The 14,072-nt window shown below is 36.7% G+C and overlaps 1 protein-coding gene across 1 annotated transcript; it reads left to right on the top strand.

The window, feature by feature from the left end:
• The first annotated feature begins 6,509 nt into the window (after positions 1 to 6,509).
• Positions 6,510 to 13,823, top strand: LOC114521957 (phosducin-like protein). Its single transcript, XM_028542533.1, has 8 exons — positions 6,510 to 6,959; positions 7,520 to 7,645; positions 8,433 to 8,566; positions 8,644 to 8,746; positions 9,126 to 9,188; positions 9,282 to 9,332; positions 9,829 to 9,953; positions 12,827 to 13,823. The coding sequence occupies exons 1-8, from the start codon at positions 6,792 to 6,794 to the stop codon at positions 12,906 to 12,908; spliced, it is 852 nt and encodes a 283-aa protein (XP_028398334.1). The 5' UTR covers positions 6,510 to 6,791; the 3' UTR covers positions 12,909 to 13,823.
• Positions 13,824 to 14,072: the final 249 nt, after the last annotated feature.

The raw sequence follows: 14,072 nt of genomic DNA, 5'->3' as shown, positions 1-14,072 counted from the left end.
GATGGTAGAATAGAAGCAAAAATAATTTTAAGGTAGATGGTTGAATGTTCACTATTGGCGCCATCGTGTTTGAAATTTAAATTTCCATAAAATTGTTCTATAGCATGCGATGTATTAAAAAAGACTGGTAGTCGCAGAATCAGACGCTGTTCTTGTGAGGAACTGTCACCGTGAGTGTCACGTTCGTTTCCCCCGCCCTCTTTTTTTAGGAATTTTTTTTAATCCAAACTTTCGGGACTTAAATCTGCATCGACCTGCTTTTATCGTTTTTTCTCACGTAGCGTAGCTCCTTTTATTCCACGTACGTATACACCCGTAAAAGTTTATTACTATGAAACCAATTATGAATTGCGGTTGAGTTAGCTTACCACCAACGTTTTCCCCCATTCAGCCTGCGACCACCGACTGACCAAACCTATACGGATATTTTGACTGACTTGAGTCTTGAGACTGTCTGTTTTTGACTAGTATTCACTTAATGCTGCGTGTGAAATAGAAGCTTTTTTGTAGCTTTTGAAGCCAATTTGGAACTGCAAAAAACAAAAATGCATGTTGCCGATGAGTCAAGACAACTTCTCACTATCACCACTTGCAGCAAACAAACCAAACAAAAACTCTAGTTGCGAGGTTGAACCAGCCTGAAAAGGCGATTTAATTTATGCACATTTAGTAATTCCATAAATTATCAACTTATTTAGGTCTGATTTGACATTATATATTCGAGAATATCTTTATTATTAATATAGACTATCTATTGCCATATATTGATATTGCGTTTCAGCGGACGTTATTTCATTTTTGCTATGCATCGAATAAAGACGGAACTAAAATCGCTTGTTAATCTCGTTAAAATTGCGGGCAAAAAGCAAAATCCAATTATAAATTAATCTTCCTTCTGCTGTAAGACAATAAAAAAATAATATATGCATGTTTTTCTTTTAATTAATTCCTGTTCACAGCTCTAGAAGAAATAAGAATATGCTAAGCAGATCTTGGGTCATATTCTATTTTATCACACTTAATTTTTTTTTAAAACAAAAAAAATTATCACAATGAACATGTCGGTTCAACTTTCTTAATATTGCATGTTTAATTTTTTCCATGTTATAAATTAATTATTTATTTTAATCATGCCTATTTTAGGATGTGCAATATATATGGCATATACGAAGCTTATGTACTATTGTGTCCGGCCTGTCCATGAATATATTACCCGTTCGATTATTTTTATTTACGTTTTAGTGAAATAAAATAAACTCTTTTTGTTACGTATCCGTACGACGATAGCTGTGTCACAGGCAAAAACACTTCCAACACTAAATTTACGAAAATCGATCACAACCTTCACGAATTTCACAATATATATGATGTAGAATAAACAATAACGCCCTCCCTCATTGATAATTTATTCCGCATAGAATGTCTAAGCTATTTTAAGGCATTACATTACGGACACGTATGATTAACCTAAAATTAAAGGTGATTTAAAATACTAGCAGAATTGAACGAAATCTATTGGTATATTTATTATACTGTAAAAGAAACGATTGTTCTTCGTACTGCTTTTCAGGCCCTGCTTTGCGCCGGATACGTAAACTTTCCTTTGTGATTTAATTTTTCCAGAAAAAAAAATTGAGCTTGTGATTACAATTTACTGGAAAACGAGTGATTATTGGCTTACTAGCTATGGGGGCGTTTGAACAGTCTCACATCCTTATCGGGGGAGTGAGGGGGTGTCATAGAGTTGATCAACATGTGGCAATCCTGCATGTGTATGAAAAGCTCTCGCAAAAAAAACACAAAACGGCCAAAACCCACATTACGCTAGTTTTCGTCCAACAATCCAGTTGCACTTAATAACATCTCAAAAACGAATGGAAAAAAAGCATTTAGGAGCAAAAAAGAGTATTTTGTGAACGGCCCCTTACAGAGAAACGTCAATTGCTAATCCGATAAGGTCAGTGGCGCCGCCAGGAATTTGTTTCAGCCTTCCAGGAAGGACAAATTCTAGGAAGTTCCAAAATAAATCTGAATTTTTACCTAAAAATTATTGTTGGGGGGCGATCATGACTGGTAAGGTTGAAGAATGTCATGCCAAAATATCGGTACTTTAGGAGCACTCGGTTCTGCTAATATTAATATTTTAACCATTTTGAAATTTGTGAGAAAAAAACGAATTCTTTATTAATTCAGTAACTAAGGTCACTTATTCGGTGTTAATGGATGAAAATGAAGAGCGATTTAGCCTTTTTTATTTTTGAATTTGTTAGAAGTGTCAACACTTCAAGAATTTACCACCATCTGCCCATGTTTTTATGGCTCGTGGTCATACTCCAGTGGTTAGCGCACTGTTTATTGACAAACATATTGACGTAGCTATACTGCATGAATAGTCCCGGCCAGACTCATTAATTACGATAAAAAACTGTTACAAAAACCATATGACAGCCATTGCCATTGCATCTTTCAAACTATACCACTATTAAAATTGTTTGTCAGTTACTTTATATTTGGAGGAAGAGTTGTATGTTAAAGATAATGCCCGTCTAGTAAGTATGATTTCCATCTTCAACGATAGAATCAAAGTTCAAGCTGAATCTCTCTCATCGACCAGAAATTCTTCATATCAGTTCATATATATCTATAAGGTAACTTGATATGCAATATTTTCCCTCATGTCAGACTGATAGAGAGACATTTAGGTACAAAAATCCTATAATGGAAATTGGGAAACCAACAAAGGTATAAATAAAAAATGTTTCAGCTTTTACTGAATGTTAAGACCTGACCTCTTAACTTAACTTCGAGTTGTTTTAGGCAAAAGTAAACTGAGACGCTTTACAGCTTTCGTTTTTTTAAGGTTATTTAACAACATGCTCAGTCTATTTCAGATCCAATTACTTGACATTTAGAGTTTTCAGTTAGATTGACATATATACTCTAGATTAGAGCTTAGTATATTATCAGCATATTTCAAAAGCCCTGCAGGTTATCAGGCTCTTTCAGGTCTTGAGTAATCTATCGTTTGTCAGTTGATTGTGATCTCATTTTAACGTCGTTTTGCGGAATAGGAACAGCCATGCATGAGTCAAGCTTTAAACCTTGTGGGTCTCCCCCAGACTAGAGTCAATTTTCACAATGTTAATGAAAACCAACTCGAGCTGCTGTACCCAACGGTGTATCTAAGGCCCTTCAAGGGAGAGAGCGAGATCTTTGAATACTTGAGTAAACCGACTATACCTGTAAGAAACAAGAATGCAGTTAGAAACTATTATTGATTAGTTGGAAGCGAGCTAGGAGTTCACTTTATAGACGTCAGTCTTTAGACTACAATACAAGTTCAATATATATATATATATATATATATATATATATATATATATATATATATATATATATATATACCTAGTGCTGAACAAAGAGACGCTTTCGATATCAATGAGACGCATTCAACTAGGCCGTACACATATATACAATTATGTTATAATAAACTTTTTAAATGAAAAAATGCAAACTGATTCAGTAATCAGTAACTGATGCAAGCGACGCATGTTGCGTAACATAAGCATTACTCCTTAAAATCTCGTACGTATAAAACCAATAATCCAATTAAGAAACGTTGATTTTAGCACCGAATGATCCATCAAATTGGACGCTTTACTCCATGTCATACATTAAAAGCTGCTGTCCATGCACTTGAGCGTTTTTCACTGTTTTGCTCTCAAACGTGCTGCGTGTGCACAGTTGAGATCGTAATGAATTTTCACTATTGAATAATAGAATAAAATCATGCATCTTTGACGTATACTTGTTGAAGTTTTAAGTATTAATATAAAATTCAGAAATATTCAACATGCTCGGATAAGAAACCCTTAAGTGAAAAGCGGCCTTAAGAGTGCTGGCGAAGAATAGTTCATGTTTTCAACCGTCTCCGGTCTCTCTTCAAACCTATAGAATTAGGAGGATCCACGCAAGCATGATCCAGGTATAAATCCAGACTGAAATCGGTCTTTCTTTAAAGGAAGTCAAAACTGTCAAAGGAAAACTCCATTGTGGTAAACAGCGGGATAGCAGTTGTGCCGGCATTACGTTTGAGGATGAACTTTCAAAGCGTCGTTTTCAGTCTTTGGAACTGAGTTAGTATCCACCAAAGTGAGATAGTTCTTACAGACCATCAAAAACGTTGCTAAGTGCTACTCAGTATAGTGCTTTACTAGTGAAAGGTTGCTCAGGTGGAGAAGGAAAGGGTTATTACAAAAAATTAAAGGGCAAAAGGAAACATGTAAAGGAAGTGAATGCATGCAAAGTATCGTTAGTGCCTTTGTTAAAACTAAAATAGATTTTAACAAAGATCAATAAATCAGGGTAGACTGTGAGAGAAAAGTGAAGATATATCGGCGGCTTTTTCCGATTAAAATTGCAGTTAAAGATAATGGAAATTCATTTTATTTTATTTCTGGCACTATCTGATTGGAAATCGATGACACACGGACTCATTAAAGCAGCCCAACAGGAAATTTGGTTAAGAAATCATTCGTTGTCAAAATTCCTTCTAATCAATAGTAGCTTGTAGTAAATACTGATCTGGAAAGGCCTCCTCCTCCCCGAAAAAAATACTGATAAAAACGACATTATGATGGCTAAGCTTTCAATTTAAACAAAGAATTAAGAAGAGCTGCAGGGTCAAGTTATAGGATGCTCGTTAGTACCGTCAGGGCTGTCGCTTGAAGCTTAATTGGGGGGGGGGGGGTGTATATTCATATACATTCATGTTCGTACAACCGTAGAAATAATAGCTAAAAAAAAATTAGTCAGTCATAAGACGAATATATTAATAACCACCCCCCCTCCAATTAAGCTTCTGGTAAGGGAGTAGGGTCGCAGCTCCTTGCAAGAATGATTTTTCTTGGCTGTTTCAACCAATAGCAGAGCTTCGTTCTTTAGAAAGCATATAGAAAAGCATTATCCAATTGGACGAAAGCTTCCGAGCACTGCAACATGTCCCTGGTAAGGAGCAACCTCGTACGGAGCGGGGGGAGAATGTTTTGGGTGTAACATTTATCACTGAAGTTGGTTCCTACTAAGCACAGAAGCGTAACATATTGTTTCAGTTGCATGAAAAGATTACATCCAATTCAGTCTACGGTCGGCAATTCAGATTTTATCTCCATATCTAGAACTGTCATACAGAGCATTGCTGCGTCTCCTCGACCTATTAAGATAAACAGATTATGATTTTACTCTGCTAATTGGTGGTATTAGTAGAAAGCACCTGGTGAAAATTAATTACATTTCAAATGATGGACATGTGTCACATCACATTGTTCACGGTCACATGCGCGGTAAGCCACATGCCAGATAATTGTTTAGTCGAGACGGACCTCTTTATTTAAATTACATACAGCAGGTGGCGATATATAGAGAAGATGCCATCAAATGAGACGGCTGCACTTGCATCATTGCTATCTTTAGAATACACGTCATGAAACACACTTAACATTGGCAAAATTAAGCATTTTCATTCACGCAACTTCGCCCAAACGTATCTTTGAATAGACTTGAATCACTTCACATCGCAAATTGTGTTGCATGTTGCGGCTGAAAGTTGCCCCGTCTAAACACATTGTCCTAATTCGTCGTAATTTGTACCCTGCCTAGGGGAGAGGATCACTAAATATACGCGGTATAAAACCGTTCTGTGGAAGGCTGTAGAGGTATAAGCGGTTCAATGGGAGACCGTAGAGGTATAAACCGTTCTATGGGAGAGCGTAATAAAAGTGCATGGAAAATGGAAATAGTATTCCTGCCTGCGTTAGTACCTAGTCCTAGCTCCAGAGATTCGCGACTCAGAATAAAGCGTGAAAAGAACGGCTCATTTACAACGTATCGAGTGTATTAGTAACTAAATTAAGCATATAAAGGTCACTTTCCGAATTTACTCTGTGGAAAAGAAAATTGCTAACAACAGAGTACCTGCCCGCCTCGTTTTCAGGCTATCGTTTTTTATACACTAAAGCAAATCGCGAAATACATATTAAGCTGTGCTAATGCACACAGTATTAACCAGGCTGCATGTGAAATTCGTGAATGGTCGTACATTTCCACGAGAAAACGTTCCCTTCGTTACTACGGTTTTCCCTTTTGTTGGAACGTATTTATACCCTGGGCTGAGCTGACCAAGTTGCGGACGTCTTCCCCGATTGGCTGATCCTTGTGCTATCGAACACTAACTCGCCAGCTCTAAGCCTATTTAGGAGCACCTTATTTAGTTTACGGATATAAGTTTCTAACTTTCTAGGGAAGTTCGGGTAAACCCGGCTCGGGGGGAGCAGGGCCCCCAAGCACAGCACAAATGGTGGGGGGCTGAAGCCCACATTTTTGCCCATGACAAACCTTAGCTTATATATGGGACGAAGTGCGAAGTGAAGAAGTTCCTTCTTGGTTCCGCAACCCTTGGGAATTTATAATTTTCTTGTACGTTTGCATGGTGACATCAAATAAGTAAATTAGCTTGAAGGTACACCACGTAAGTATTTATTACTGCAAAGCTTTCGTATTCGTAACTATTTATTACTGCAAAGATTGCACTGATGAAGGCCCGGGTTAACGGACCGAAAGCTTTGCAATAATATTGTAATAAATACTTACATCATAGTGCAAACAGCGAAAGTTGCCAGTACATGAAGTACTGCAAAGTATTGATGACAGTGGGCTCTTTTCCTTTCACAAATCACAAGAACTAATATATAGAAAGGAAAATAAATGCTCAAGCTGTCAAGGAACAGATTTCAATGGATTTAGAAGACAAGTTGCTGGGTTATAAAGCTCAAAATTATGTTTCTAGCTCAGAAAGTGAAGGAGAAGATGATGAAGATAGCGGGCGAGAGAGTGGAGGTGAAGTAGGGAGCCAAAATGCCGAAGAAGCCCCACAACTTGACCTTCGCGTTGATGGACCAATGGTACATAATATATATAGAAATATTTTATTTATGAAATAAAAAGGCGTTTTTATTTTCTTTACTCTAAAATTTGTATGGTTTCGATTGTTTATCAGGTTAAATAAAACGTCCATGAATAATGATGTTGACATTTGATTTTTCTAAAAATGATAGAGCTCTGTTCCATGGCTATGCTCATAGGCCATAGCTTATGTGTTCTAATTGACTAATTCATAAATACAGTGTTTTAAATTGATTGCTACTGTCAATAGCTTTCGAATATGCTACAAAACATATGAAGAAGGCCATCGTCTTGCTTGAGATTTTTGTTTTCCAATAATTTTTGTGGTTTGTTTGGAGGTACAGGCCAGCTGCTGGCCAAGGGTGGGGCACTGACTGTAATAGATATATTAGGGCATGTTTTTTCAAAAAAAAACCAAAATAATTTATTTAGTTGGTTCGATAACCAGAGCCTCAGTGAAGACTTTTAACTTTTAAATACCTTAAAATATTTATAATTTGGTAGTAATTTCCTTTCAGGAAACTCCCCAGCAATTTCTTTAATCCTTAAAATCTTTTAGACAGGGCCAAAAGGTGTGATTGAGGATTATAGAAGATATCGACAACTTGTAGCAGAGCAACGTGAAGAAAAGAAGGCAGAGTTGGAAGCTTTGGCAAAAAAATTTTCCATTACTTGTCAAAGTAGTGTAAGTTTACTATTTATATGGTACAGCAACCTTTTGCATGGAAATATCATAACTCAAATGATTAAGTTATTTTTTCATTGCTGTTTTTTTATGTTTTGTGCATTTATTATTACTGAAGTAAAGGTGGCAGCTCTTGGTTGATTGAAATTGTAATTACAGTATTCACTTGATTGAGTGCCACCCCCGAATAAGCGCCGCATTTGCGATCAATTTTTCTTAAAGAGCGCTGCCCCCGAATGAGCGCTGCACTAATTATTTTCGAATTTCAAATTTGGCGCTTAATCGATGCGCTGTCAGAATTGTTGAAGATGCTATTGTTAAATTGGTCTTTAGAATTTTCATAAGGCACAGGTCAGTCATGAAGGTTCCATGAGATTCCAGTGATGTGTGTGAGGTTGTTTTCTGTAAAATGTCCAAATCCTCGCTGTTAAAATGTTGTTAAAAGTTCTTGTTACAATTCACAAATAATATTTTTAAAGAGCTCCGCCCCTGATTGAGCGCCGCCCTCGCTTAATCGCCGCATCTGAAGTTCTAAAAAACTAAAGAGTGCTGTGGTGCTTGAGCAAACAAGTAAATATGGTATACCAATAGCAGCAATAAAGAGATTGATTTGTTTTCATGGGAAGTTTGGATTTTAGATCTTTTTAAGACTATCTGTTTTCAAAACATGTCAATTTCAGATTTACATACAACAAATTTAAAACAGAAAATGAATAATTTCTATATTGCTGCCTTGTAAATGCAAGTACAACTACACCAAATTCAACCTTGGTCTCCTAACCTCCAGCTAGATGAAGAAAAGGAAAAGAATGCTAAGAAAGAATTTGAGTTTGATGAAGAAGATGAATTTGTAAAAATGTACCACATGAAAAGACTGCAAGAAATGAGAAAAAGGGCTGAGGAATATGTTTCATCAATCAGGTAACTATATCTGTACTATGATCACAAAGGTGTTGGAAAAATAGGAGCCAGTTCATTATCTTTATTTTACTATTTAGACCACAATTTGGTTCCCTAAAGGATATTCCAGGCAAGGAGTTTCTAGATTGCATTGATAAAGAAAACCCAAATATTGTTATTGTGATGCATCTTTACCAGCCAGTAAGTATAAATTTTCACAAGTTATTCTGTTAATATTCCCTTTTAAACCCATGCCTGTCTATAATTATAGATAGGGAAAATCATAGATAGGGTAAATTATTGATTGGGAAATTCTATCAGTTAAAAATAACAATTTTTGTTTTATGATTTATGATGGGAATGAAGATCAGAATCATATTTTCATAGTTTCCTGTCCAAATTGTATACAGAAGTACTAAAATATTGTGCATAATTATGGCCGAACTATCATCGCATACCATAATATTGCAACTCACCACATCTGTTTGGAGCATTATTTTTGCCTTAGATTTTTTACAAAAATTGTATCTAGTTAAATCCATAAATAATTTTTTAAATTTCTCAACCTTTTTGCAAACAGGGTGTTGAAGGCTGTTCAGCAATGACAGGGTGTTTAAAGGTTCTTTCCCAACAGTATCCAAGGGTAAGCGTACTTATTATTTTAAAAAATTTTCAACCATTGTTTTCTGGATATTCAGGAAGATTAATATTTTTGTCATTCCTAAATTTCTTTCAGGTAAAATTTTGCCAAGTACCTGCCACAGAAACAGGAATTAGTAAATATTTTGTAAGTATAAACCCTGCAGTAAGGTGGCATCCTTGTTTTCAACCATTAAGCCGAAGTGCTACCAAGATGAATATTTTATTTCTTCATTTGAGTTCAATGAATTTGCTTCTGAAAAAACCAGGTTCCAGTGGTCAATAAGCAAAATAAGGAATGTTTCATTTAGTCCCCGACAACATTCTACGTTATCACAAAACATGAGTCTTCCCCAGTAGCGTACCTGGGGGGTATCAAAGTGAAAGAGAGCCTCTTTGATTTGGGGCCCAGCCCGACAAAAATGATAGCCTTGTAGCACGTTTATAAGAAACAATGGTTGGATAGACATCTTGATAGAAAGATGATCTTTCTACTACTTCGAGTTGCTGAGTTACTTATTAGTACACTAAATAGGGTTTTTATTGTCCTGAACCCAAACTTCGTACTGTTGGGAATAATATATTGTGACTAAGATACAAATATTTGTTTTGAGGATTCTTTCCTTATCCTTCATTTTCTCCAGGTACAAAATGGACTACCAGCTCTTCTTGTGTATCAAAACAAACAATTGATTGGGAACTACGTGAAAATGAATGCCGTTTTCGGCGACGATTTTTATGCTACAGACGTTGAAAGTTTCCTTATAGAGTAAGTTTTCGACTTTTTACTTTTTTAAAGTTGTAGAGAGAGTTCGTCTTGTTTGTTGTGTGCAGGGCGCTTACACTCCATATAAGCGCCCTTGTCGTGTGAAACATCATGTAGCGTGTACCGTGCTAAAGCCGAGTGCGGTCGGTTCATGAACGCGGTCGCGCACATATAAACGCTGTCGCGCACACATGAACGCGGTCGCGCAAACATGAACGCGGTCGCGCAAACATGAACGCGGTCGCGCACACATGAACGCAGTCGCGCACACATGAACGCGGTCGCGCGCACATCAACGCGGCGGCGCGCGCAAAAAATTTGTTCTCAGATACTGTGATGTCATAATAAAACATATGGAGGGATAATTATCTTCTGTACGAGTCCCTAGTAAAAAAGATGTCAGTTCACTCAGTTTGATATGATAATCTATTATAAATTACCTGGTTATCCTACGTCCTCGGCCACACTCCCGTTTGCCAAGATTTCCACAATGAGGAAAAAACAGTTGGAAAAATATTACAACAACTGTATTGGCGGGAAAAATTCAAGCATTTATAAACATAGTCCCGAAGAACGTCTGGCATTGACGAGGCAAAAAATGGTTGAGCAATTCGATGAAGTTGACGATACTTCAAAAAAAGCATTACAGCTTAGCTCGGATATTAAGAAATTAATGAAGGAAACAACAGGTCATTATGGTGTATTGGGAAGACGTGTTCATTCGAGTGGCAAGAGACGAAAATGTTTTTTATTGAAACATGAATCGAGAAGAAATTCTGTTGTTAACGAGAGGGGGCAATGTGCTCGAAAGAAAGTAAATCATAATGAAGAAAAGCTGGCGACAAATACGAAATTAATGAGTCTCATTCGTTGTCCAATTTATATCAGGTATATATAGATCCTTTTATTCTATTGTATGAATTGAGAGATTTCTGAGAAAAGCTTTGCTCTAAAACTGCATACCAAAACTGGCTTGTTCCCATACAAAGTTCCTATAGTAGCCTGCTAACTACCTTTTAAGATAGTATTTTTATTTCATTCCTCTCAATTTAACTATAATTATGTCCATAGCAAAGTTTTAGGACTTTCTATATAAGCTTTTATGCAGTATAGTCATTTCAATTAATTCCTATAGATTCGGCAAATATCTGATTTTTTTCAGGTCGCTGAAGCTCAGAAAACTATCCGAAAGAAAAGTTGATAGGAAACCGACCGAACAGAAGATAAAAAATGATATCGACGAAGTAACTTTGGTCAACAACTTCTCTTCTGATGTGGCAACTTGCCAGGTGCACGTCGTTGAGCAGAAATACAGAAGAAAGACTCCCAATAAAAAGGTGGACAATAATGGTTCCAATGAAAATGATAGCCTCAGCTTATTCCCTCCGGAAAGACGAGTACAAAGTCGTAGAAAAAATCGCAGAACACCTGGAAGTAAAGCCACAAGTGTATCGAGTTGTAGCATGTGGTCCCCTGATGTATACAATGGTAATACAATGTTACTTACTCTGCCAAGAAAGGAAATCCTAAACATACCATCAGCAAAGAGGAGGGCTTTAATGGGATATAATCTGCCGGTGATTAACGAACAGAACTATTTGTCATGTCCAGCGATTGCGTATAGCTAGTTGTCACTGTCTCATCTAAACCTTACACCGGTTGCTGTAATGTGATAATAAACGTTACAAATAAACGTCTCCTATCTTCCTCTAATCATCCGAGGATGGAGCTATGTCTGCAAACGCTACCACTATAAGAATATGTCCATTTTTGTCAGTTGAGTTCACCTCATGCATGCATGGGCAAACTGACATCGTTGTTTTCTGTTTCTTTTTCCCTTTTATATGAGTCAATTCGAGACGCACATCGCGATAAATATCTTAAATATTATGGCTTCAACTAAGGCTTATATTATCTGAGGAAATTTATCAATTTAATAAATTAATTTCGTTTTGTAATATTGATTTTGTACTTGATCCAAGTTCATGCTTGAAATTATTAGTGCATGTAAATATTTTTTAAATGTCCAGCTTATTGAAATAGTTACACTTTGCACATTTTTTCCATCTGGCAATTATAATATTCATCTTTATATTGAAAATTTTAATAAACGCTCTATTCAAGCTCATTCCCAGTCATCTTTCCCAGTTATTCACTGGCTCGTTCCTATATATCGTGACCGTCACATGAGATCTTGAGAACACGGAAAATAATAATGCGTGAAAGATCATGTGTTATATCAATAGTACTGGAAAAAACTACCACAAACATAGGAAAGGCAATTTTCAAGTAGTCTTTCGGGGCTGTTGTATACTTGGAATTGTTCGTATACTGAAAAACGCTGCATTGTTTTTAGTATCATAGACATACGTAGGTATCTCCGCCACCGCGAATTTGCAGACTACATCCGTTTGGGTGAAAATATTCAATTTCACCTTGAATGCTTCGAAAACAAAACTCATGACTAAATGGTGGAAATATGAAAACACTGACCTAGCTGAATGCTGTTGTACTGACAATAATCAAGAAGTATAGAGATTGATTACAATATACAAAAAAGTCTACCCTACTCTCCTTAGCAGAACCCTTAAATGAAAATTCCATGCAAGACTTTACTTACTAGATAAACCATTTTTGGGTGGGCGAGCTTCTCCACCCAATAAGTTCTGATGTGCCGAAAGGGAATTCGAGATAGCGGCGGAAATCACGTCCAACGGCCAACGCACCAATTCCTCGTTATTGTTCTCGTTCGCGTGGTATAGCAACGCGTGTCATAAAACTGCAAACATACGTCCTTTAGAATTGCCGCTATCTTGGATTCACTGGGCTTAACCAAGTATATATTGCTTATTCCAGTATAATTGTATAATTTTTAGAAATGGAATTTTATCAGAGAACACTCCAGATATGGTGACGAAGCTGAGATCAAATGAGGAAGACAGCGATGACAGTGATTGAAGTAGTAAACCACGTGACCAGTTGGCAACTGCACGCTTGGTCATGTGCAGCTGGAGTGCGTCCAGTTATTCACCGATACATGCAACTTATGGCATTGCAGTTAATGGATGTCACTTGGACATTGACAGTTGTTCTATTAGGGAGAATGATATTTGAAAACATGGAAGCACAAACAGAAACGCCCTGCTCCTGATAAGAGGAATGATAATTAAAATCGAAATTTGCGTGATCGCCAAGTCTCAGCTTTACTGTCATTTAATTCTATACATAGATTATAGCTATATTGTACTTTCCATCAAGTTTTAATACCTCGAGACATTGTTACGGAATCTCTTGTGACGCTTTTAAAATTTACATCTAACCCATGATGTATTCACGCCCTGCTAAAGTAAACAAATAACTTGACGACACCCTTGGTGGTATATTGTTCTTCAGGAGATCTATTCTTGTCTTGTATTGTATCCAAGCACGACACTGATTCAAGCACGCATTAAGGAAATAATGCGGAAGTAATCACTGTGAATATCTTACAACAACTCACGCGGGCTTTTCATGTTAAATTCCGTCAAAAATGTCTTAAAATTAAGGGATAATGCGATAATGCAATGATCATCAGATCAGTTTTCAATCACATGCGGAATATTCTTTGAAATATTTATATAAATACCTTTTACGTTTTCGTTTACAAGGAAAATACGGTGTTTAATTTAAAGTTACTACAGTACAGTCTGTAGTAAATCATTTTTTGTTTTTGATACGCGGACTTCACAAAATGATCTTGTTTTGCTTTTTTTCTGTATTTTTAGCATTGTTCATTATATGTAGATATATTGTGTTATTGGCTTTTCGCCCTATCCAGGGCGCTTAGTGGTCTACGGAATGCCTTGTAATGTAAATAAGCAATAAAATCTTTTCGCTCCCAAAGTGGTGAAATATATTTGTTTAAACCATTCGGATGTTGTGGGACAGCACCCACAACATGTTTATTTTTGTATGTTCCTTACCACCTTTACTTTTGGTCTTTCATCCTTTCTGGTGATTGGCGGGTGTGCCTGGTTTATTGTGTGATTAAAGAAAATGTGACAATATCTATTGTAAGCCGGTTTTTATCTGCGCATTACACGAAAGGAAGACCCCCTTCCTGTGTCCTAATGTGCGTCACAC

Source organism: Dendronephthya gigantea, unplaced genomic scaffold (assembly GCF_004324835.1).
Source record: "Dendronephthya gigantea isolate DGI-Jeju-01 unplaced genomic scaffold, DenGig_1.0 000021F, whole genome shotgun sequence".
Taxonomy (NCBI): Eukaryota; Metazoa; Cnidaria; class Anthozoa; order Malacalcyonacea; family Nephtheidae; genus Dendronephthya; species Dendronephthya gigantea.
Note: the sequence above shows the minus strand (reverse complement) of the source record. Positions and strands in the feature narration are given on the sequence as shown.